This window comes from Dermacentor variabilis, chromosome 10 (genome assembly GCF_050947875.1).
Source record: "Dermacentor variabilis isolate Ectoservices chromosome 10, ASM5094787v1, whole genome shotgun sequence".
NCBI lineage: Eukaryota > Metazoa > Arthropoda > Arachnida > Ixodida > Ixodidae > Dermacentor > Dermacentor variabilis.
Genome location: NC_134577.1, coordinates 61573405 through 61597541, shown reverse-complemented (window position 1 = coordinate 61597541; position 24137 = coordinate 61573405). Strand labels below are relative to the sequence as shown.

Genomic DNA, 24137 nt, shown 5'->3' with positions numbered 1-24137 from the left:
ATCCACGTGTCAGGCGTGCAGTAGCAGCGACAGTACACTAATCACAAGCCACGTAGGCTTCGCGGCTACAGCCGAGCGCGAAGCAACTTCCAATATTTCCACAAAAAAATAATAAAAGGTGCTTAGTCTGGAGGCCACCGTTCCTAATTCGATGGTCTGCATGAACTCAAGCTGTCAATGGGATCACGTGTTCACAGAGTCAAAAGACAAAGAAAAACAAGATGACAAACGCGCTGACTGGCCACTCAAGAAAGGTGGAAGAAAAGTTCGTCAACACCAACATCAAGGACGCTAGACCGCCCTACCCTCGACCGCAGCGCCCCCTCACAGACCGGGGACAAACTGCGTCCGATTTAAGAGATAGAATTCTGCAAATGAAAACTTTAACATTATATATATTCCCAAATTGTTTAACATGCACCAATTTCCCTTGCAAGCCATACCACTTAATAAAAATAAAAAGAAAAATATTACGGTTACTTTAGCATATGGTAAAGAGGATGAAAGGGAAAGGCTGCGCACTCACAAGACAATCATTAAATTACTTTGACATTGTCCCTCGAATGCGGTGTTACTTTCAAATATTATCTGCTTTACCCTCACTCGTTTTTCTTTTGCGCTCTTTTGCGGTCGCCTAAGCATCGTGACTGATTCCGCATGGTTAAAGGAACGCTAGAACGGCCGTGGCAGGGCTATGAAGGCCATTCGGAGACACACGCTAGTTCCCTGAATGATTTTTGTAGCACGTTAATCGACGAAGGTAGCTACATGGGCTTGTGTATATTCTTTTAGCACAGAATGGAAAGGCAAATTAGGCAAAACAGACAGCGCTAAATTTCAATGACAGATGCATTTCCAGCTGATGCAGATGTACTGATAGTCCTGAAAATGTCATAAGACATGTGTACTTTGCTCGCCGGACATGAACAACATCGAGGAAACCACACGAAGACACTTTTGTGGCCACGCTGATTATTTATAAGGGCGTCCGTTCAACGCGAACAAAGGTGATCGAACTCTTTTTTTTTTATTGATAAACAAATACTGGCGCATGCGCTTGAATCTTGATGCCATAACGCCCTACGGACAAATTTTCGACCCATGAGCCATCTTAGACTTTCGCCTTAAAGAAGACATTTCATGTCAACGGTTTTTAACTGGGAGAGGGGGTTACACGGTTTTGATCATTTGGTGGCAAGACAGCGCGGTTTATTAGAACGCCTCTTCTACAGTTAAAATATGAGCATTCTAGCGTCGAGGTAGTGACGCACTCTATCCGCTCTTTCTTTTTTTTTCAGATGAGCCCTACAGCTGTCTTCTAGTTTCCAAAGAGCCAAACGTTTCATTTTTTCCCTTTCGTCATCGGCACTGACTGCGCATAGGCGGTGATTCCGGGTGCTTCTGTCCCGAAAGAGACGCTAGTGCTCCGGATGCGCCGAAACAGCCATGGCTGAAGAAGGTAACAGTGGAAACACGCCTCCTGCGTTTACCTTTGACGACGAAGCAATGCCGAGCACAAGCCAGGAATTCTTCGAGGACGCTTCGGGCACTTCCGACTGTAGCACTATGTGAGTCTTGTCGCTTGTAAAAATTCTCGACGAATATTGTTCCCCGTAGGTATGACCCGGAACGCAGGCGTTGATAGCTGTAGATTTGTTCTTACTTCAAGGCAGGCCTTTGACTGACAACTTCAGCCTGCGTACGTGGGCGACATTTTTAACTTTTTTCACACGTCGATGCGCGGCTCATGACAAAATATTGTCAAGGTAAGTACAGCTGCGGCTGTTTGTCGTTAAGGTCCAAAGGAATGTCACTGCGGGAAGCAAGTGCTTCTATCAAAGAACATGTTTTTCGCTCGTGTTTGGTCACCGCGTCGCATACCTGTCCGGTGGCCCAGTGGCTACGGCATTGTGCTGCCGAGTTCGAGGTCACTCCTGTTGTTCCTGGAGCAACGGCCTATCATCGCTGATGGTGAAATGCAGAAAACACACACCGGTCTACGTGCCAGGTATAGAAAACCCACGCAGTGAAGCAAAATTTCGTTCGTGTCAGGCTTTTCGAATGCTGCTCACCGTGACATTTTAAAGGCATATTTTTCCAATGGTCCCCTTTGAGCTAAATAAACGTCCTTCACAGAAACATGCACAAAAAATCGGTAGGCGGGAGCCGCAGAGCTAGCAAAACCGAAGCAAATCAGGTACATCCGACGTACCTTTCGATTCTGGGATTCGCGGACACACGACGTACCTTTCGACACAGCGACCACCACATGGCCTGTCAGTGCCCACTGCTTCACCTGACTTGCCGCCCTGGCAGCCAGCGTGGGAGCGTAAACAAATTAGCGTATGGGCATGGCCAGCGCGCGACCACATTCCGCCATTCCGGCACTATAAAGAAAAACGCATACCAAATGAGCAAAGAAACTACTTATCTCTAGTAGGGCGGGCGATTCCTGAAATGTCATCGCGTACTGGGTGGCTGTCTAGGACGACTGATTAGTCCCCTTTACGAGAGTTTCTTTTACGCATAACCTAAAAACTCTCGCGCAGCATTCACTTGTGCTGCGCATCGCGCGGCTGTCAGCTTGGTGATGTCTCTTCCTTTTACAGCTGAAGGGAAACTTATAAGCATATTTAAGTTCTATATCAGGTTTTAAAGAGTAAGCTTCGACAACTTTTTTTACTGCTGCAGTAAAGAAGTCGCCAGTAAAAATGATTTGCGGTACGCAACTACAGAAGCCCGTCCCTTCATTTGCGTTTTTTTTTTCTGAGGCTTCTGTCTGCAATTGCGGCTTGTTCATGCCCCATCGCTCAGCCTAATTTTTCCGAGAGGCAGCTGTGAACGAAACTTGAACTAACACATTTTTGTCGTAATGCAGTGATATGGTCTTGTTGGTATGATATCGTGAGGCTTATAGCGCGTGAAAAGACTAAATCGGAAGGAAGACGTGACACACACATGTCACGTCTTCCTTTCACCCTTGCCTTTTCACGCGCTATAAGCCTCACATTTTTCTCACATATGCTTCATTTAAACTGACTGCGTCCTTCTCTTTTGAAGCGCTCAAAATGGGTGTTCCCTAAGAGGCAACTGTCGGTTCACTATTATTCTGTGGAAGCCATGTTGCCCGTAATTTTAATTATTAATCAGATTGATTGCTCATAGCGCGGATCCACGATTCGTATTAAAATTGCTTTGAAAATTCTAATACCACCGCGGCGATTGCGAATCCAATCAGCCGCGGAAGGAGCATTTCCTTTTATTACAACCCTGCTTTGAACCAAAGCATGCCGGAAGTTCATGCACCCTCTTCTTTTGAGCCTCACCCTATTTCATAGAACCATTAGACAAAAATATTCCGGTTAGCCTATTCTGAAATTATCACTGCGATTCTCCTCCATGCGTTATGGCTCCACGACAACTTCAAAACTGAACACGTATAGCCAACTACAAAGAACTAATCAGAACCGTTGTAAGTGAACAAAAACAAGTTCTAAACTAATCTAAACTAAACTTGATTTCCATATTCGTGCAAGTCAGAGACCTATCCACTACGATCGATGATCGCTCCCCACTCCACGTATAACACAGGGTTCCCCTTGTGCCAGCCAAAAGTGAGCATAGGGATAAATTAAACATTACATGTATCACGTTCGTGAACAAAATAGTAGTTGGCTTGTTCCAAATTGTGATTTCACCAAACTTTCTGCAGATGTTTCCTTCCTTATCTGTAAGCAAAGAGTCCGATTATAATACATATGTCTAATTCTAGGACTTGCGATGACTCCTTCGAAGACCTGTGGAACGCGATGAACAGCCACAACGATGCCACGGACGTCACTGGTATGTACGGCACGGCCTTCGACTATCAATAGCACTTGCGAAGACCCTTGACAACCCTCAAAGGAAAGAACATTTACATTGGTAGATAACATTACATTACTGCAATCGGTAAATCCAACGTTCCAACGTTTACGGCACAAAAGGACACACTTTACGCGCGTCACCGTGCATATTTCCCATCGCCACCTTAGTACAACCTGAAATATGCTTATTGCTGGAAATGTAGACCCAAATGTAGGCAAGAAGCAGGCTGGAGACAAGGCAGTGGGTGAATATGGCATAGGCACTAGGAATAGCAGGGGAGAGTTATTAGTAGAGTTTGCGGAACAGAATAATATGAGGATAATGAATACCTTCTTCCGCAAGCGGGATAGCCGAAAGTGGACGTGGAGGAGCCCGAACGGCGAGACTAGAAATTAAATAGACTTCATACTCTGCGCTAACCCTGGCATCATACAAGATGTGGACGTGCTCGGCAAGGTGCGCTGCAGTGACCACAGGATGGTAAGAACTCGAATTAGCCTAGACCTGAGGAGGGAACGGAAGAAACTGGTACATAAGAAGCGGATCAATGAGTTAGCGGTAAGAGGGAAAATAGAGGAATTCCAGATCAAGCTACATAAGAGGTATTCAGCTTTAACTCAGGAAGAGGACCTTAGTGTTGAACCAATAAACGATAATCTTGTGGGCATCATTAAGGAGTGTGCAATGGAAGTCGGTGGTAACTCCGTTAGGCAGGATACCAGCAAATTATCGCAGGAGACGAAAGATCTGATCAGGAAACGCCAATGTATGAAAGCATCTAACCCTACAGCTAGAATAGAACTTGCAGAACTTTCGAAGTTAATGAACAAGCGTAAGACAGCTGACATAAGGAAGTATAATATGGATAGAATTGAACATGCTCTCAGGAACGGAGGAAGCCTAAAAACAGTGAAGAAGAAACTAGGAATTGGCAAGCACCAGATGTATGCGTTAAGAGACAAAGCCGGCAATATCATTACTAATATGGATGAGATAGTTCAAGTGGCTGACGAGTTCTATAGAGATTTATACAGTACCAGTGGCATCCACGACGATAATGGAAGAGAAAATAGTCTAGAGGAATTCGAAATCCCGAAGGTAACGCCGGAAGAAGTAAAGAAAGCCTTAGGAGATATGCAAAGGGGGAAGGCAGCTGGGGAGGATCAGGTAACAGCAGATTTGTTGAAGGATGGTGGACAGATTGTTCTAGAGAAACTGGCCATCCTGTATACGCAATGCCTCATGACCTCGAGCGTACCGGAATCTTGGAAGAACGCTAACATAATCCTAATCCATAAGAAAGGGGACGCCAAAGACTTGAAAAATTATAGACCGATCAGCTTACTGTTCGTTGTCTACAAAGTATTTACTAAGGTAATTGCAAATAGAATCAGGAACACCTTAGACTTCTGTCAACCAAAGGACCAGGCTGGATTTCGTAAAGGCTACTCAACAATAGACCATATTCACACTATCAATCAAGTGATAGAGAAATGTGCAGAATATAACCAACCCTTATATATAGCTTTCATTGATTACGAGAAAGCGTTTGATTCAGTCGAAACCTCAGCAGTCATGGAGACGGAATCAGGGTGTAGATGAGCCATATGTAAAAATACTGGAAGATATCTATAGCGGCTCCACAGCCACCATAGTCCTCCATAAAGCAAGCAACAAAATCCCAATAAAGAAAGGCGTCAGACAGGGAGATACGATCTCTCCAATGCTATTCACAGCGCGTTTACAGGAGGTATTCAGAGACCTGGATTGGGAAGAATTGGGGATAAAAGTTAATGGAGAATACCTTAGTAACTTGCGATTCGCTGATGATATTGCCTTGCTTAGTAACTCAGGGGACCAATTGCAATGCATGCTCACTGACCTGGAGAGGCAAAGCAGAAGAGTGGGTCTAAAAATTAATCTGCAGAAAACTAAAGTAATGCTTAACAGTCTCGGGAGAGAACAGCAATTTACAATAGGCAGCGAGGCACTGGAAGTCGTAAGGGAATACATCTACTTAGGGCAGGTAGTGACGGCGGATCCGGATCATGAGACGGAAATAATCAGAAGAATAAGAATGGGCTGGGGTGCGTTTGGCAGGCATTCCCAAATCATGAACAGCAGGTTGCCATTATCCCTCAAGAGAAAAGTATATAATAGCTGTGTCTTACCAGTACTCACCTACGGGGCAGAAACCTGGAGGCTTACTAAAAGGGTTCTACTCAAATTGAGGACGACACAACGAGCTATGGAAAGAAGAATGATAGGTGTAACGTTAAGGGATAAGAAAAGAGCAGATTGGGTGAGGGAACAAAGGCGAGTTAATGACATCTTAGTTGAAATCAAGAAAAAGAAATGGGCATGGGCAGGACATGTAATGAGGAGGGAAGATAACCGATGGTCATTAAGGGTTACGGACTGGATCCCAAGGGAAGGGAAGCGTAGCAGGGGGCGGCAGAAGGTTAGGTGGGCGGATGAGATTAAGAAGTTTGCAGGGAGGGCATGGCCACAATTAGTACATGACCGGGGTTGTTGGAGAAGTATGGGAGAGGCCTTTACCCTGCAGTGGGCGTAACCAGGCTGATGATGATGATGATGATGATGATGATGATGATGATGATGATGATGATGATGATGATGATGATGATGATGATGATGATGATGATGTAGACCCAAGATTTTTCCGATTACAGACACACAAAAATTTTGCAGGACGCTTTAGCTTTGCTTTTAAGAGTGGAAAGCAATACCATTCAAAGATCCCTGGCTGCTTCTCGCGCTTCCCGGTAACTGCATCTTATGTAACCGTAATGTTTACCGGGAAACGCTGGCCGCAAACGCTATGCACGAAAGCGAGCTTTCTGGTAGAAACGCGGCTTCTTGCGTGGGCCGCTTATGCTCGGAGGCCAGCACCATCTGGACGCCCCTCTATAAGGGGTAGAAACGCTGGAAAATGGGTTTGTGTTTGAGTGTCCACTTAAAAAAATGTTTTCTCGTGTATTCAAATTACAATCTGACGCTATCATGTCTGTAGGTTGTGTGTAAGTCATAATTTACGATGTTTCTGACGCATTTTACTGACGCAATTCGTTAAGTTCAGTAACACCTTTGCGCTACGCGGAAGGCCTGCGTGGTTCGGTATGCCTGATTCGGAATGATTTTTTGCTCACAACACGGTCAACGCCGGTGCCGGACGCAGACACCGGATTTTTTGCGACACGAGGGCCGTAACGCTGTCACGTTAAAAATGCGTACTGTTGTCCTAGCGTGGAACACTATCGCGTTCTATTCTAGTGTAATAAATGCAGCACATAATTTGGGGGAAATCCAACGTTGCATAATTTCCGCCAAGCACGTCTATTTCGTCACATGTATTGAAGGCACGTTTCCAGAAAGAGCACCGCACACGGAAGTCCTGAAGTAAGGTTACCCTATCACTAAACTTCAACTAAATCGTTGTGGGTTTTTTTTTTCAGCACGCAATGGTTGACGCTCGCTGAATGACCCTTGCACAGTGACGAGCTAACACCTGTGTTATTCTATCAGGCCATACACATGTCACTGAAAGCGGAATCACCAGTGCCCAACCTGTGGAGTTCAGGAGCAGCGTTGATCATGCACAGCCCAGTACAAGCCGCGCTGGCATGGAGGAAGCATCCGCCATTCCGGAAAACATTGCTAGGTGAGCCCACGTGTGGAAAAATTTCTTTGCATAAAGTAAATCACAGACGGTGCGTAATGCTGCCTGTGGTGCAAATGTGCCTCCATTGTCTAACTTTTTTCTGAAACGCGCACAATAACAACCGTTATTATAAACACTGGTTATTGTAAACACTCAAGGTGGTGCTAACATGCTTGTCATGCTCAGAACTCTTGCAAGTTTGTGAAATGCGTACGTACTACAACATATTCATTGGCAAAGATACTAAAGAGAAAGGCGTCCGTCTAAAGACGAAATTAAATTATGGGGTTCTACGTGCCAAAACCGCTTTCTGATTATGGAGCACGCCGTAGTGGAGGACCAGGGGCTCTTCAACCAGGGGCTCTTTAACCTGCACCTAAATCTAAGTACACGGGTGTTTTTGCATTTCGCCCCATCTAAATGCGGTCGCCATGGACGGGATTCGATCCCGCGACCTTGTGGTCAGAAGCCTAACACCATAGCCACTGGGCAACCACGGCGGATGCCTAAAGCAATCGAGCAAGGCAGTGATGGCCCATATTGCTTAAGTGACGTTCATTTCAGAGTGCGGCGACAAATCTTAGACTTTCGATGATTCGACTGTATGCCACATGCTCAAATATTGTACCGCTTTGCTATGACTTTCACTTACCAAAGTAACCTATGAGCCCGGAGGCATGATGACGGTATGACGCTAACGCAATGATAATGGAATAAGAATGAATGATATTACTAGGTAGCCGGATCGAATCCGGGCCACGGTGGCCGCATTTCGATGGGGTGTAATGCGAAAACACCCGTGTAGTCAGATTTAGGTGCACGCTAAAGAACTGCAGGTGGTCAAAATTTCCGGAGTCCCCCACTATGGCGTGCCTCATAAACAGGTCGGGGTTTTGGCACGTAAAACCTCATAACTTAATTCCAATTTAAAGGAATGATATTGATGTAATGGTAGAGTCGTACGATGGCGACGGCATCACGACAATTGCAGGCGCATTCTTAAGTCATGATGATGGTATGACAAGGACTACGGGACGACGACGGTAAGACAACCGCATGAAAAAGCGATAATGACGACGACCGCACCGCACAGGCGGCATGATGGCTATACCGCATGACATCAAATGCATGATAGCGTCCGTGTGACAACGACGCAATGACAACGATGGCATGGCAACGACGGCGTAATCCCGACGCAATTGCAACAGCATAACTGCCGCAGAATAACAAACAAAAAATGACGTCGACACACCAACGAGGGTGGTGTCACGGCATGACGGCAATGGGATTACGGCACGCAAGTGATGAATGCGGCGGCTGCAGTGAATCGCACCCACGCGTCACCCACGCGCTGCCTCTCGCGATCTCCCACTTAGCGAGGCAGTCGCGCCACACTTGGCTCCGTTTGCAACGCGCCGCACGAGACACTGACCGCGCCAGCCAATACATCGTGAAATGTAAACATGTATGCAGCTGCGCTCAAATTAGGCATTCGGAAGTATCATAATAGTCGGTGCAGTTTTTTGTAAGATAGAGTTTAGGTTTTTATTTGTTGTTCTACCCCGGACAAGTAACCAGTGTTTTTGGTCGAATTAAGGTCGACATTGATCGTGCGAAGAATTCTGCCTAAACGTTAATTTATATATTTCCCGAGTAAAATTTTATATTTTCTTCACAAAATGATACACATTTACTTAATTTTATAGAGTTACATTATGTGGTTTATTTACCTCCTTTTACTTATTAAGCACGTATTGCGATGGAGATACCACGTAAGCCAGTAGAGTTGACGAAGACTTACAAAGTAACATCACGTGGGTTGAATCGTGGCACATATTTGGCTGAGTCGCGACAACAAAAGTAACAGAATAAATGCGACTACGCAACCCTAATTCCAAAACAGCGCCAGGGGCGCACACAGAGAAAAGAAACAACGGGACCGCGCACCGCCTCTCAAGGTCAGGTTTGCAATTATGTTAGCACATGAACTCGCCCAACTGTTCCTACTGTTCATATACAAATTTATAAAATATAGAAGGTAGAAGCTATAGCTGGAAATGTTCATTATTTTAATAATTAAAAACAATCATGTACCAAAGTAAAAGAAATAATGAAAAATAGAGGTTATCTATGTTACAGCAGAGCAGATTGCAAATAGTGTTGATATGTAGATTTGAAGACTGAGATTGAAGAAGCAGAAATTTCATTGTCGGCATACTTCATCCACTGCGCGTTTATACATGAACGTACTTGGTATTTCACCTATTCGCGCACGCGGTGTATGATGCGATAGATTATGCGCATGTCGGTTGTTTCCTGTGCTGTGCGGGAGCGATAAATGGCACGCATGTGTTTCAGTGTTAACCAACTTGCTACAAAGATAACAGAGACATTAAAGTCCGGTAAATTAAACATAAGGCCGGAGGAGGAAAAGCAACAGTTTGGTTTAACACGATTGCTGGTCGTATAGCATGTTGCCTAAGAGCGACCAATGTATTTTGAAGAGAAAACAAAGTACTGGGCGAGCTGACCCATTTTCCGCTCGGAGTAGTTGGGCCAATGAAACCCCTTCTGGCAGTGTTTTTAAGGGTTCTTTTACCACTGAAATTTATATTAGGGGGCTCCCAATTGTATTTACAAAAGAAAACCCACGCGACATTACACTACAGCGATCAAGATGTGGAAATTTAAGTCACCATATGCTGCGGTACCCTCTACCATTTGAGAACAAGTGCAGTAGTACGTCGCGTTTCAGTTACGCTCATGCAGTGTACAGTGTATATACAGTGTATCCGTCATCGGACATTTTTAAAGCGGAAAGTATAGATCTCTGTTTCAAGGTCCCGTTGTAATTGCACAGAATATCTGAGTGCTCGTATCACTACTGGCTCTTTCGTCGTCGCCGTATTTCACATCGCTGCCACATAGACGCCACTAACCATGCCAGAAATGACAGGCAACTATTGTACAGTCAATTAAGACACCCGAACTCAGGACCTTTGATAGGAGTCGAACCCACGATATTTGGTGTTAATAAGGGCGAAGATGACTAAGGCACAGCGAATAAAGGTAGCCTAATTAGGGCGCTCGAACCCACGACCTTAACTGGGAAGGAGTAATAAGAAGCAAGAATGCATTCGAACGAAAATGTCGAATAATTCGATGGCTCTCTTGAGTGTGGTGACATTAGCCTCCACAATCTATGGCGTATGCGAAAGTGACTGTCATTTTTTTTTCATGCTGTTCTCCCAATAAACTTCATCCTTCAATAAATTCTCAGATAATCAGCTGCGACTGTCATAGCAGAAGCAAACTTACCATAGTTTGCAAACGAATATTTATGAACTCCATCTTCGTTGATCCGCAATTCATTCGAATTCATCCTCTCATTCTGAACTGTTAATATTGACACTTGGCTATGAGACAAAATCTGTTTTGTATTATGATCAAGTTATTTAAGACCGAAATTTCAAGTACTAACTAAAATGCGCTGGATTTCACACAGCTCTGGGATGCACGAGTCATGAATGTAATTAGCGCGAAAAGACTACATTCTCCACGGCGATGCCGAACCACAACATGCGGGTACAAAGGGGAATTTTTCTAACATGAGTGCTGTTTTGCATCAGCATTGCAAAAACCATTCACACAGTGTCTTTTTTATGCTTTAGCCTGTTTTATTATTATTGCATGAAAAATGTTCTATGCAGCAAAATATTTTCTCCCGGAATTCTTAGGATTCTCTCACTGTTCCAAGTGGAGCACGCGTGTTATATAGGAAACTAGACGCGGATGCATCATGCCCGTTGTAAATAATTTAACAGTTAAACTGACATTTTTCGTGCAAGTCAAGGTAGGTGCCATTTCGATTACGGTGGATGAGTGCCCCGCACCAGATGTTGGCCCCTCTGCCTTTTGTCCAATTCCAGCAAGCGCAGTGTGCCTTAAGTGAGAGCGAAACATTTCAAGAAGCCCGGTTACAACAGAGTATTTTACCTTTCCTGAACTTTCTTTTATAAAAATCTAATTTCAACTTTTTCGCCACAGCTGTGTCTAACACCAATACCTTTAATAACTGCAGCATTACTGACGACGCCTGGCGTTACCATTGGAACACGCAGCACAGGCCAATAACTGACGGGACTTACAACGTCGACGGTACGTAGGCCACGGTCACTTGCCTTTACTACAAACATGGGAGATAGCCCCAACGCGTTCCGTGGCAGCGGTGCACTTATTGCCTAGAAAGGGGCACATTACCCGCGGCGACAACAAGGTATCCGCATCAGGCACTTGATCACTGTCCTTAGAAAGAAATGTGTGTCCCCTTTCCCTCACCCTCAGTGTAGGGTAGCCTACCGGGTGCTCGTTTGGTTGATACCACTGCCTTTCCTCTCCTTGCTCTCTCTCTCTCTGCACTGGTGGGAATACATGCAAATTCATACATCGTGCAGTTCGAGATTTTGAACGAATTTGTACCGATATGACCAAATTGCGAATACACGCTCCTAGGTGGCTACGTCGGAATGCCAGACACTGCGTTCTATACCATGATCTGTTCAATCGTAACGGCAATCACAGCGTGACCATTGTTCTAGAATTTCGTTAAGCAAGCATAATCTCAGTGGGTCCGTCGCGCTACCACTAGGTACTTTTTTTCTTTGAATCGATCAAACTTAGAAGAGAAAATTTTTTGATACCATCGCAGCGTGTGATTTGCAATTAGGGTGGCGTTTCAGATGTCTATACCGGAGGGTCGTAACGGTGCTGCAACGTTTTCGGCACAGCGTGAGAATTGTTCACGTGTAGCTTGTTACTAGCAGCCGACATATCCCCCTGCATACAAGTTACAGTTTACAATTTGGGGCAACCCAAATCAATTTGTACTGAAAATCTTATTTTATACCCAGAAAGAAAGCAACAAATGCAATGTATACATTACGAATTTATTGAAAACGTAACTCATTAAAACAAAAATTTTTGCTAGGTCATTCGCTCTGTTAGCACAAATATTTACCAAGTATCCCCGCCATATGCTGCTGAACCTTTAATGAGGTTTAATCGCGTTGATAGATTAGGAATCCCAGAAGCCAACGATTTCCAACAACTGTGGCACCGCGTGAAGACTATAACGCTTTATTAACAAGAAAGTCTACACCTTGCTGATACAACGGCCTTCCAAACTGAATGCTCTATTCTGTAAGCTGGTTACCATTCTATGCATATCAAACGTTTTTCGGTCTGCCGATATCTGTGCAACCTATTTCCTAACACTGACTGATGAGCGTTGAGAGTTTAATGGCATGACTAGCAAAAGTGAGTGTGCTGGACTTTAAAAATGAACTCCTTAAATTACGCCTAATCAGTCGCACTGTAGTTCGTTGGAAGTCAAAGCTATTGCAACTCATATCTTTAGTGATCTGGTTGGGAATTGGTGTTTAATGCTTTTGTGACCTACGAAGGCGCTGACACTATGGCAGTGGGTGTAATAATGTGATTATCATTCTTAGCCGGCTTTCTCTGAATCAGGTTTTATATAAAGGTGTAGTCAGCAATACGGCGTGCCCTTCATTGTTTTGTAGGGAACCTCCTCGCATCCTGACAAGGGTTATGGCGCATTCACGCCTTCTAATCTCTCCTGTTTTCCTTTTTTCAATGTCAGGCAATTTCTGCGTACTTAGGGAACATGCGCTACTAGCTACAATCCTTGCAGCGCTATCCGCACATCCCACACTTTTAAAGCAACTTTATGCTTTCCGTTGCACCAGTTAATGACATTTCCCCGTGAATAAAGACTTCCATATTTCGTTCCAAGCTAATCTACTGTCTGCAACACGAATCTTAGATAATCGCATTGACCAATCGCTGTTGACGGTCTGTTGATAGTCTGTTGATGGCATACACAGGGCCATTGGCGAGGACAACCGTTTTCGATTTGTTAATGAGTTGATAAATATGCATTGCTTACCGCCTGAGCTTAGGAACCTCAGCCGAAGGAGTGGCCGAATGGGGTTCGCATAACCAGTTTCTGAAAGGCGAGTAGGTCGTGACACATGTATGTGTCATAGGAGGTCAAGAATCTCTGATCAGGCTTAATAAAATTATAATCCCTCGGTAGAAATGTGCCCTCTCAATTTTTCTTTGTCCTCCTCTGTCACGTGCTGCGTGTAGTGCTTGTAATAGTTCAGCCGAAGGAAAGAACTCCACGACGTATCTAATGCGCCTATAACTAAAAAATCCAGCAAATATTGTGGGTCAAGGGTTGCACACACAAGAAATCGACATGCCCTATTTTCCTTCGAACGCTCTCCTATTGTGTCCGCGATATGAGATAGAGCGTAATAATCTGTCAGAAGAATTAAGGTCGTGCTCGGTATCCCCATCCCCACGAAGTCCTTGCGTCGATTCAAAACATAGATATATATGTGAAAAGCATAGACTCCGAAGCCCTGTAGTAGGGTTCCCCCACAACTAAAACTTCTTGCCTCGCACCATCGATAATAATGAAGCATTCATTTCCTATGAATTGCCCTTGCAAAGCGGGGAATGAAGACCTTTGCTGTACTTCTATACCGTACAGGTGTCACTGACAATGGTAACACGAGTTACCTGCACCAGGGGTCCAGCAGCAGCCTTGATCACGCGACGCCCAGCACAAGCCGCACAGGCATGGAGCAAGCATCAGCCATTAGAGAATGTGGCGTCAGGTCAGCCCACATTTACAGAAGCTTCCTTCCAAATAAACTCAGAGACTGCGGGGATGGCTACCCGGGGAACAATCATGCCGGTACTCACTAATTCCTCCTGTGAAAGGCTAGCTCTGATGCCTGAACCAGGCGCTGCATCAGAAGTTTTGAGCGTTCGGCAGGCGGAGCTGGTCATGCTATACGTAACAGTTGCAAGAGCGCGACTAGACACGGAGAGAGTAAAACAAAACAAAACAGGCAGCATGTTGCACTCCCGTTACACGTGAAGGCACGCATTCAGGATGGTTACCTTGGTTACTCACCCCCCTGTGAAATATATGAACATAGTGAGGACAGAGATGTTCATTTAAAAGAAAACGCGTACAATAAAACAGAGGTTGGCTAAGTCTTTCTAGGAAATGTAGCGTAGCTGCGCTGGTAGTAATCAAAGCAGTCGAAATTAATCCGTGCTCCCACACTGCAGCCTGCAACATAATGAGATCGTGGTTTTGGTGCATTAAAGCCCCTGAGTTCAGTTTTTGAAATTTTTATATTTTTGCCTTCACCAAACGTTTTAAAAGCCATAAGAAGAAAGTTATCAAATAGCCGTAATTGAAGCAGTTGCTGAGCCGAATATATCTCAATAAGAAAACGTGAAATATGTAAAATGTCCAGGAAAGTACTGCTAAACCTTCCATTTATTTTTTCGGGTAATTAAGCACTCCTTATCGTCAATGATATCAAAGTACAGGTTCTTTTAAGTTTAGCCTGCCATACTTCGGCACGTCATTGAAAGGTGTTCTCAACTTGATCAATACGTAGCTATGATACGTGAACCGCTAGGCCATTTGCACAAGCTAGTCTTGTACCGATAATACGGCAAGTTGCTGTGCTTGTGTAAAGAAGGGCCAGCACCCCGACAAGTCCACGCCGCCCACTTTGTTCCGAATTCACCTTTCCTTCTTTCTTTCTTTCCACTGAGAGGGCAAGAAATTAATGGTAAAATCTACGTCAATATGCTTGTCTCAACTTCGCCTGTGTACAAGAACTTCCCACCAAAACGTCGCTTTATGCAATTATCAGTGTAAGACTTCCCCACAAAAACGAAAAGACATGAAAACATAAAGCAGGAAATGCTGAACGAGCACACTTACTCTGGGCTCTGCTTTGCGCCTTCGCGCACGCGTTCTCGATTGTTTCACAGACTCGCTTAGTCATACTGCGCTGAATTGACAGTTCGGTTCACATCCACGCAATATTATATAAATGCACATGCATGCCCCATACCAAAATTCTTCAAAGGCTCACGCGTCCATTATTCGCGCATTAAAGCCATTCGTCTGACGTCAAATATTTGCGTAACCAGTTAAATAAACGCGCGCTTACAATCCCACATACAGCGTTGTGGGAGCGGAGACCGTAGTATCGCCCTTGGAATTTATACAGAAAGTCACGGCGATGGTGACGCCGACGGCATAACTGCGTCTCGAATGCCCATATACTTGTTATCGCAATAAAGAATAAGCTTGCCGAAGAACGGCTGAACAAGCCTTGTCAGGTGGGTTGAGAAGTGCTGCCAAACGAGGCTTCAGTTTCCGAGATGGTTAGATGGGTGTACATGAGTTCGCCATTAACAATCGTTAAATAGCCAGCGTAACTGTGTTGGTTCGCAAGCGTGTGAGATCTTTGGCTGAATAGACTCAAGTTTCAGGTGAGGGATGAACGGCCATTGATAGATCCTTGGCAATTTGCTGCATGCCACGGAGTATCATTTGGCTTCCGTGCTGCTAACGTCATTCGGTACAGATTGCGGCAGTTCCCTTACCTTACGCAAACAGGGTGCCCGTGCACTTTGAACAAAAGCGGCTGCCTTGACACGACTTTCCGATATAAATCCGTCTATACCTTGCGCCACACATTCACGGAATATGTATAGCCTTAAAAGCGAATGCGTCGGCCAGTGTTCCCGTAGGCGTAAGTATATATCGACTACTGAGATACAAATCGCGGTCGGCGCTAAGACATAGCGTTTTCTACTGCTTGCAAATACAGGTGCCGCATCGGTTTTTAGTGCACTACGTAGAAGAAAAACTTCCACTGCGCCTTTGTATTCCATGCATGGAAATGCGGGATCTGGAGACTTAGGATCGGCATAGTTTTCGGAGAGCCAGGAGGCTTCGAAGGACAAGAGACGGCAAGCAGCAAAGTCTGACGCCTTGGTACGCAATATCTTCCTCCTGTCTTGAGCTGTGCGGTAGAAATCACTTGCAAAGAGTAGAGGCATCAGGGAACGTTCACTCTGGGACAAGCACCTACAATATCCTTCGCCGGCCCTCCTCATCACACCATCTTTTTGACTGGGCATGTTAGAGGTCATTAGATTACGTGTTACACCCGCCGTGGTTGCTTAGTGGCTATGGTGTTGGGCTGCTGATAACGATGTCGCGGGATCGAATACCGGCCATGGCGGCCGCATTTCGATGGGGGCGAATTGCGAAAACACCCATGTGCTTAGATCTAGGTGCACGTTAAAGAACCCCAGGTGGTCGAAAGTTCCGCAGTCCTCCACTACGGCGTGCCTCATAATCAGAAAGTGGTTTGGGCACGTACAACCCCATAATTTTTAGATTACGTGTTATGCGTGTCATTTGGCACGTGGTATAACATTGATTTACTAAATACGTGAGCTTGTCTTGGAATATACACTGTCTAAATACTACTAACCTTACTTTCGTTATTGTTTTATATCATATTATAGATGTCATAGCTTCGCCCTTCCGCGAAGACAGCGTCTATATTGGTTCGGGACCTCTTTCATTCCGATAGCATAGATCGCACTAAATTGTTTAAGTGCAATATGCCTGTGCGCCTTAAGGATTTGGAGGCAAACGTTTCCAAACAGGAACTTGTCCTCGTCTGTTGCATCCCCCAGTCGAAACGTTGGCTTCCGCTAAAATCTTTGTCCAACCACTGTTCGCTCAGTGTTCATGTGAATATCTGTCTTGTGTTGCAGAATTCCTGAGACAACCCGTGTTGACCAATGGCACACGCAGTACCACCTGGCTGATAGCACATCCACCGACTGCGGTAGGTGCGGGAAGGTTTTCGGTCACTGGCATACCACGCCTCGCCGTCAAGGTAATTGAGGAAGCTAACGTTTGCTATCGTACACAATACATTCAGGCAGCACGAATGAATGAATTCTGGGGTTTTAGGTGTCATAACCCCGATGTTATGAGGCACGCCATAGTGAGGGACTCCGGATTTATTTTGACCACCAGAGGACTTTTACCATGCCACCAATGTTAAACAGCATCGCCGCTGTCTGAGGTATGGTTCAGTAAATTTCATTCATGCACCTTTTCGTTATTCGGTTGATCCAAACTTTTCTTGCTTCGGTTAAGTAATTTTATCGCTAAGCATTCTTTGCCTCATCCAATATACTGTGACAATTGAGTCCAAGGTCCGCCCATAAGTCCCGAGACCAAACGCCCTTACCCGCTGAAAGCCAAGCCAGCTGGAATCCGCTCGAACCTTAATGACTTTGCTCTGCTAACGCAAATGTCCTTTGTCTCAGCGCTGATATGAGGATCATCCATAAAATTTGCGAAGATGTGCAGGTTTCATCATAACCAATGACAAATTTCTTTCGGGAACCATTCATCGCTTTTTGTGGTTAGCTGATATTTTTATAAGCCCGATCTCGTTCTAGAGATTTTAAAGGTAAAATATGGAATGTTTACTTCATTTTATTTTTCAATAACAGCAGCAACCTACTATGCAGCGATTGTTCCGTACATGCGTTTGCATGTACCGTTTTCTTGTATGACCGACAGCAACGTCGTCTGCCGCTGAGTTGCTTATCAGAGAGCACAACCATTATCAAAGCGCGCCAAGAAGCGAGAGAACAAAAAATCAGCCCTTTCAAGGTCAACCGCCCTCCGGTCAGTGCAGAATAGCCGAAGGAATGTAGCAATGAACAACTCCCGAAACACACGCGAGTCTTTCTCGTAAAATTACGTTGTGGCTTCCCACTTTTGTTGTTTAAATTAAGAGAATCACTTCAGACGGCCGCAGCGCCGTCAGAGTTACTTCTTTCTTCCTGCGCGTTCCTATCGCGGAATTCTCCGGCCTTGTTCTCGCACAATCGCAAATCGGCATCTCTATTTCAGGGCATACAGGCCACACAGAAACTGGAAGCACTGGCTTCACACTTCCGGTCTGCAGCAGCAGCCCAGTGGCCAGTACAAGCTACGCGCACATGCCGGAACCATCGGAGATTTCTGGGAACGACGCTTGGTGAGCCAAACTTTTGTACAAATTCCTTTCCATGGAGGAACTCAGTGAGACCACACGGAACGCTGCCTATGGCTCAATTATACTTCCACTGATGAACTTGTGCGACGGATGAAAGTGTTGTTGCCTGAAATGCCAAATGTCATCTGCAGTTAAGACAATATGGCGCTGGCGTAACAGGAATCTTCAGCTCAGGACTTAAGTACATTGAAAATGAGAGATTAATCTGCTGAACAACCAACTGCGCCAATATTCCAGTTTCTGCATTCGAAAAAAATTTTTAATATGTTAAGGAATTGCATTTTTGATTTACGTCGCAAGTACCAAAAATTCTGAAACAATTCGGCTATAAAGCCAACGCCGCGATTCTCTAAACTGCACCTAACACCACATCTAAAGTGCGCAAAATGGGTGTATTACGCAGCACCCTGAAATATACTATTTTAGAAGCAGATCCTTTAGTAATCCTCGCAAACCCAAACTTCACGTAAACTGGAAATGTATAGAAAGGAAGTGATGACCTTGGGTGCAGGAAGTTATGACCTGGTGCAGTTAACTTAATAAACCTTTTCTTTTTTTCTCGTAACTTTGCGATTTCAAAATTTTTCAAACTTGACAACCTAGATAAAAGTTGTGATTGATGCGATTACTGGAATTTGACTGTTTGAATGAAATACCATCAACTAGTTTTGAATTCAAACGTAAGTCACTGAAGAAGTCTTTTCTTCAGCCTAGACCGGGTCCTCTGAAAACGCTCATCCCGCTATTGTGGCCAGCTATCCCAATTCTCCTAAATTTATTATTAATTTGTTTACTTATTTACTTACTTACCTAAAAAGTGTTTACGATGTAAAAATTAAGTACGTAATCTGGTCTAGATACGGGCCGAGCGAGCACGATTAGAAAAAACATACTAAGTTACACCACCTAAGTTCAATGACACCATAACCTTCCATGAGTCACGTGAACAATGACGAATAAATATAACCCACCGTGGTTGCTCAGTGGCTATGGTGTTGGGCTGCTCAGCATGAGGTCGCGGGATCAAATCCCGGCCACGGCGGCCGCATTTGGATGGGGGCGAAATGCGAAAACACCCGCGTACTCAGATTTACGTGCACGTTAAAGAACCCCAGGTGGTCGAAATTTCGGGAGTCCTCCACTACGGCGTGCCTCTTAATCTGAAACTGGTTTTGGCACGTAAAACGCATAATATAATCTTTTTAGAATAAATATAGGTAAACGATAAATACCATATTAGCAACAATATAGCAAACAATTTTCATCCAGTACAAACTGGGCAGTAACTTCAAAAAACAGCAGACAGGAGAGAACGCATACGCGAGGCACTTGTGCATGTGTCGTATTCAGTTGGTATTTTTTTTTTCTTGCATTTCTACCTTAAACGGTAGGGTGATGACGCACCAACAATGCCAACTCCACGTATGCAAACTTCATGAAATTAACGCACAAGAAATCTCATGGCCAAGAAATGAATAGAAAGAAATAGAGATTTTATCCACGGCGCTTGAAAACTCTGGCACACTTCATAATATTCGATATGTATTTGATAATTGTATATTGCCATATGTCCGACGCGGAGCAGCCCCCTCCCCACCCCCCCGCATTTGTCAGAGATAACGCGAGTAGTACAGCACGCCTTTTAAGCATTTGCAATTATGTTACTCCTCGTTACGTACAAGGGCTTGTATAAAAAGCAAACGTGTTTTAGCTCAGCCAATACGGTCTGTTTCAGTGCCGAACGTCGCACTTCCGAGGGCACATTTCTGGACCTTTGCCTGAAAGCTCCTCCTTAGCGTGTCCAAGAAGTAGGACTGTTTTTAATCTTTAGAGCATGTAAATTTCATATATAATCTTCGTTTTCAGATAGTCCTACTCGTCTGCACAGGTTACATTTAGGCTTTATATATTGTAACAAATACAACAACACTTTTTATTAATATCCACTTCACGGACCATCGTTCGTGTTTTCAAGCTTAACGAAATAGACACAACAAAAGCTCCAGTGTTCAATTTCTGCCAATCTAGAAGCAAAATCGAGCGTTAAATATAAATGTAGCAGGTTCGCGCTCAGATTGTGCAAATCGCCTTACTATGAACGCGCGATTTAGTTTGTCCAACTCTCAAATGGCAAACGTGTTTTTATCATCAAGTAACAACAGTCGCCCATGTTGAGCCCCATTGTACGTTTACTTACAGGAATGCTACTGGAACAGGAGGGAGCGAACAGCAAGAGTTGTCCGGTGCATGTTCCAATGTTTCCAGCAGAGAGGATGCCTTACACGGGCACACCAAGGAACACACGGGCGATACAGCCTACACTTGCAAAGCAATTGATTCTGTGAATAATTCTGTGAAACACTGCCAGACTACAACAGGCAAAAACCACAAATGCGCAACCTGCGGCCAAATGTTCCACGGGGCTAATCTTCTTGCTAAACATTACCGCACGCACGCAAACGAGAAGCCCTACAAATGCGAAATATGTGAAAGATCGTTTCGGCAATCTCATCACCGAGATATCCACAAACGCACACATACAGGCGAGAGACCGTACACTTGCAAAACATGTGGTAAATCATTCGCGGACTCATCGAATCTCCGTACACACAACTCCACTCACACAGACGAGAAACCCCATGTCTGTCAGAAGTGTACTAAACCGTTCAAAACCAAAAGCAGCCTCAAACATCATCACGACCTGTGTAGTGGGGATAGAGTCTTCGTTTGCAAAATATGTAATGCATCCTTCATGAGCAACTCAGGTCTCGGCCGTCACCGTCGAAGCCACATGGATGAAACCCCGCATTAGTTTACGCAGAGCGCATTTGCTCTCGCAGAGAAAGCCTTTGATTGACACCTGCACCAGAATATCACCTGCCAATTGTGTGGAGATGCATTCGGAGACTACGATCAACTTAATACGCACTTCGTTATGCATAGGGTTGTGGAGACATAATAGTCTGACTAGTGGGCAAGTTAACCAAATCGCCCGCGGCTTTTGCATACCAACGTGAAAATGAAGCAGTGCGGGGAAGCAACGCTGATATTCTTTCAGAGGATCCAGGAGCTAACTAAACGCTTCTTGTGCATAGGCCGGCTTCTTTTGACGTTTAGAGCACCCTAGTAAAATGAGCGATGTGAACGATGCCATCTGGTGTCTCCAAATTATGAGAAAAGACGTCGTTGCCAGAAGTATTTGGAGTGCTTCAATGTCGAAGTATACGGCAGATCCTAGCCAGCGCTTACTGTTTCCATAACTACATTTGTTTTTCACGAACGCAGCATTAGCACTCTTATTTCAATATAGATCCTTATGGGCTGCAAGTGTGTGCTTTATGTAAGTAGAAGGTTGAAATGCCTTCACAATATCCTTGACTCCCTGTTGTGTCAGAGTTTCCTTGCAGGTGTTCTGACAGCGTAGTAGTGAACCGGCTGTAAAGATCCCTATGCTTTATGATGTTCCAAGGTCAATAGAAGGGAACACCTCTTATTGCAAAGCATTTAAAAAATGAGGTACTCTTTTCTTAACTAAAAAGTAATCTGTCATTACTTAGGGTCTATTCGCCCTGTTGCTTTCCGGAGACAAGTTTTATGACTATATATAGACACTTTCTACACATGAGAAACATTTCATTTAAAATTTGTTGAATGCATTCACTATTTTCATTCCCTTTGGTTCCTGTATTCATACCAAAATCTTTGTTGTATACCAAAAACTAAGCTGATGACAGTATTGAGACTGCATTAGATCAAAATAATTTGGAGCTTCGCTATATCGTGTGTTCTTGAACTACGAAAATTTTAGCTGTTTTATTGTGGTGGCTTAAAGCTTCAAAAGCCAGTCTTTTATCCATTTGGAAGCCATCTGTCAAGACTCACACTGTTCTCTAATTACAGCTGTAGAATCTTTTTAGCCTCATGTGACAAACGCATCTGTGCGAGCAATGACACGAAATGTGAGATGCGGTTTTTAGGCATATTGACACGCATACTTGTATGTATTCTTGTGAATGCGTTTCGCAGGTAACAAAGGTTGTTACCACTCAGTGCATGACGCGACTACATTGTCACAAGATTCTCGATGTTTTTCGTCGATTATACACTTTTTCTACGTTGTAGTCGAACCTTCTGTAATCAAAATTTCACGCGCTACGCGTGTACAGTTCGGCATTTTGGAAGGCATGCAAGCACCAACGGTTACGCTGGAATCCTCGATGAATCATGTACTAATATGCGACGCTCGTTAGCAGTAAATCAATTCTTGGATGATCGACGCATGTGCTCGGAACTATCTTTCTGTCCTAGTCCAACTTGTTTTGTGAGTTCACGTTCACCCAATAAAGGGATAGTTTACTGTCTCACGGTTCTTCTTACTGTGTTGTTCCCTTCTACGAAGGGGAGATGCCTTGCCGAGACAACCAGTCGGCAAGGCAATTCTGCTACATCTGTAGAAGCACTGGACTGCCCCAACCCGTTGGTTTGTGCGTGTAACGTCTGCACCCACCTTAACCCAGACGCCGGATACACTTTTGTTCCGAATTTCGCTCTTTGCGGAGGGGCCCATCTCACGGCCGCAACCATGTGCAACAAGCCAAGCGCATTCCTCGCAGAGGGAAACCTGCCTCCACCACTATACTGAAAACCCAACAGCAGCCCCACCCAGTCACTCAGTCGACCCAGGCGGCTGACCTTTTCGGTGGTGGTTCAGCTCAGTGGGAAGACTCCGACTTTGACTACGCGGAGTCTTCGAGCGTCTACGGATCCCAGTCCGGTTCCAACCCAAGGTCCAGATCTCGCTCCTGTTCTCGCGCCCGGCCTCACTTTCGGTCGCGCAGACGGCGATCTCGGTCGACGCCCAAGCAAGCTCAGCAGGCAGCACCAACTACCGCGGCATTCAGTCAAGGGGCCCCAGCAGCACCAACGAAAGACCAAGGAAGCCTCACTCAAGAGGACTACCACCTAAGAAAACGAGGTAACCTGGACAGCAGTAGCTTCCGCCTCGTATAAAAAAGCACAGACGCCGCAACTATGAAGTTTGAACAGGAGCTCGAGCGTATGCGCACACAGATGCAAACACTCATAGAAGAAAACAAACAGCCCAAACAACAAGTGATACAGCTCACAAGATACCACAAGAGATGACACCACACAAGGCAATCACTGACCTACAAACCCATGCCAATGCCATCGGCTTCCAGATGCACGCCTACGTGGACGCTACACGCGCCCAGGTTGAACAAATAATACAGCCTGCAATACAACGCACAGTGAGAGCAATAAGACATGGAAACCACTCTAGACAGCAAGCTTAAGCACGAGCTTCACTCCATAAAACTTCAAAAGACACTACGACAGAACCTCTACAAGGCCACATATGTGGCAGGACTGAACCAAATATGCCAGATGATAACGTCGCCGAACACATCTAACGATGCCTAGACCATACAGCCAAGTCAATCAAAACTTAGAAATTTACCCATGGCGATGTAACTGTACTGGGTACCGAAGGAAAAAAGGGCGGCTGACAAAATTCATCGCTCATTCCTCAAAACCACCGGGGCTCATAGCCCTAGAGAGCCCTG

General features: G+C 44.8%; 1 protein-coding gene across 1 annotated transcript in view; it reads left to right on the top strand.

Moving 5' to 3' along the window:
* Window positions 1-23697, top strand: part of LOC142559267 (uncharacterized) — a 79012-nt gene extending 55315 nt beyond the window's left edge. Inside the window, exons 14-18 of the mRNA XM_075670891.1 lie at window positions 3773-3843; window positions 7414-7549; window positions 17249-17322; window positions 22675-22710; window positions 23642-23697. Coding sequence (XP_075527006.1) covers window positions 3773-3843; window positions 7414-7549; window positions 17249-17322; window positions 22675-22710; window positions 23642-23697 — 373 coding nt within the window. The remainder of the gene's footprint in view (window positions 1-3772; window positions 3844-7413; window positions 7550-17248; window positions 17323-22674; window positions 22711-23641) is intronic.
* Window positions 23698-24137: the final 440 nt, after the last annotated feature.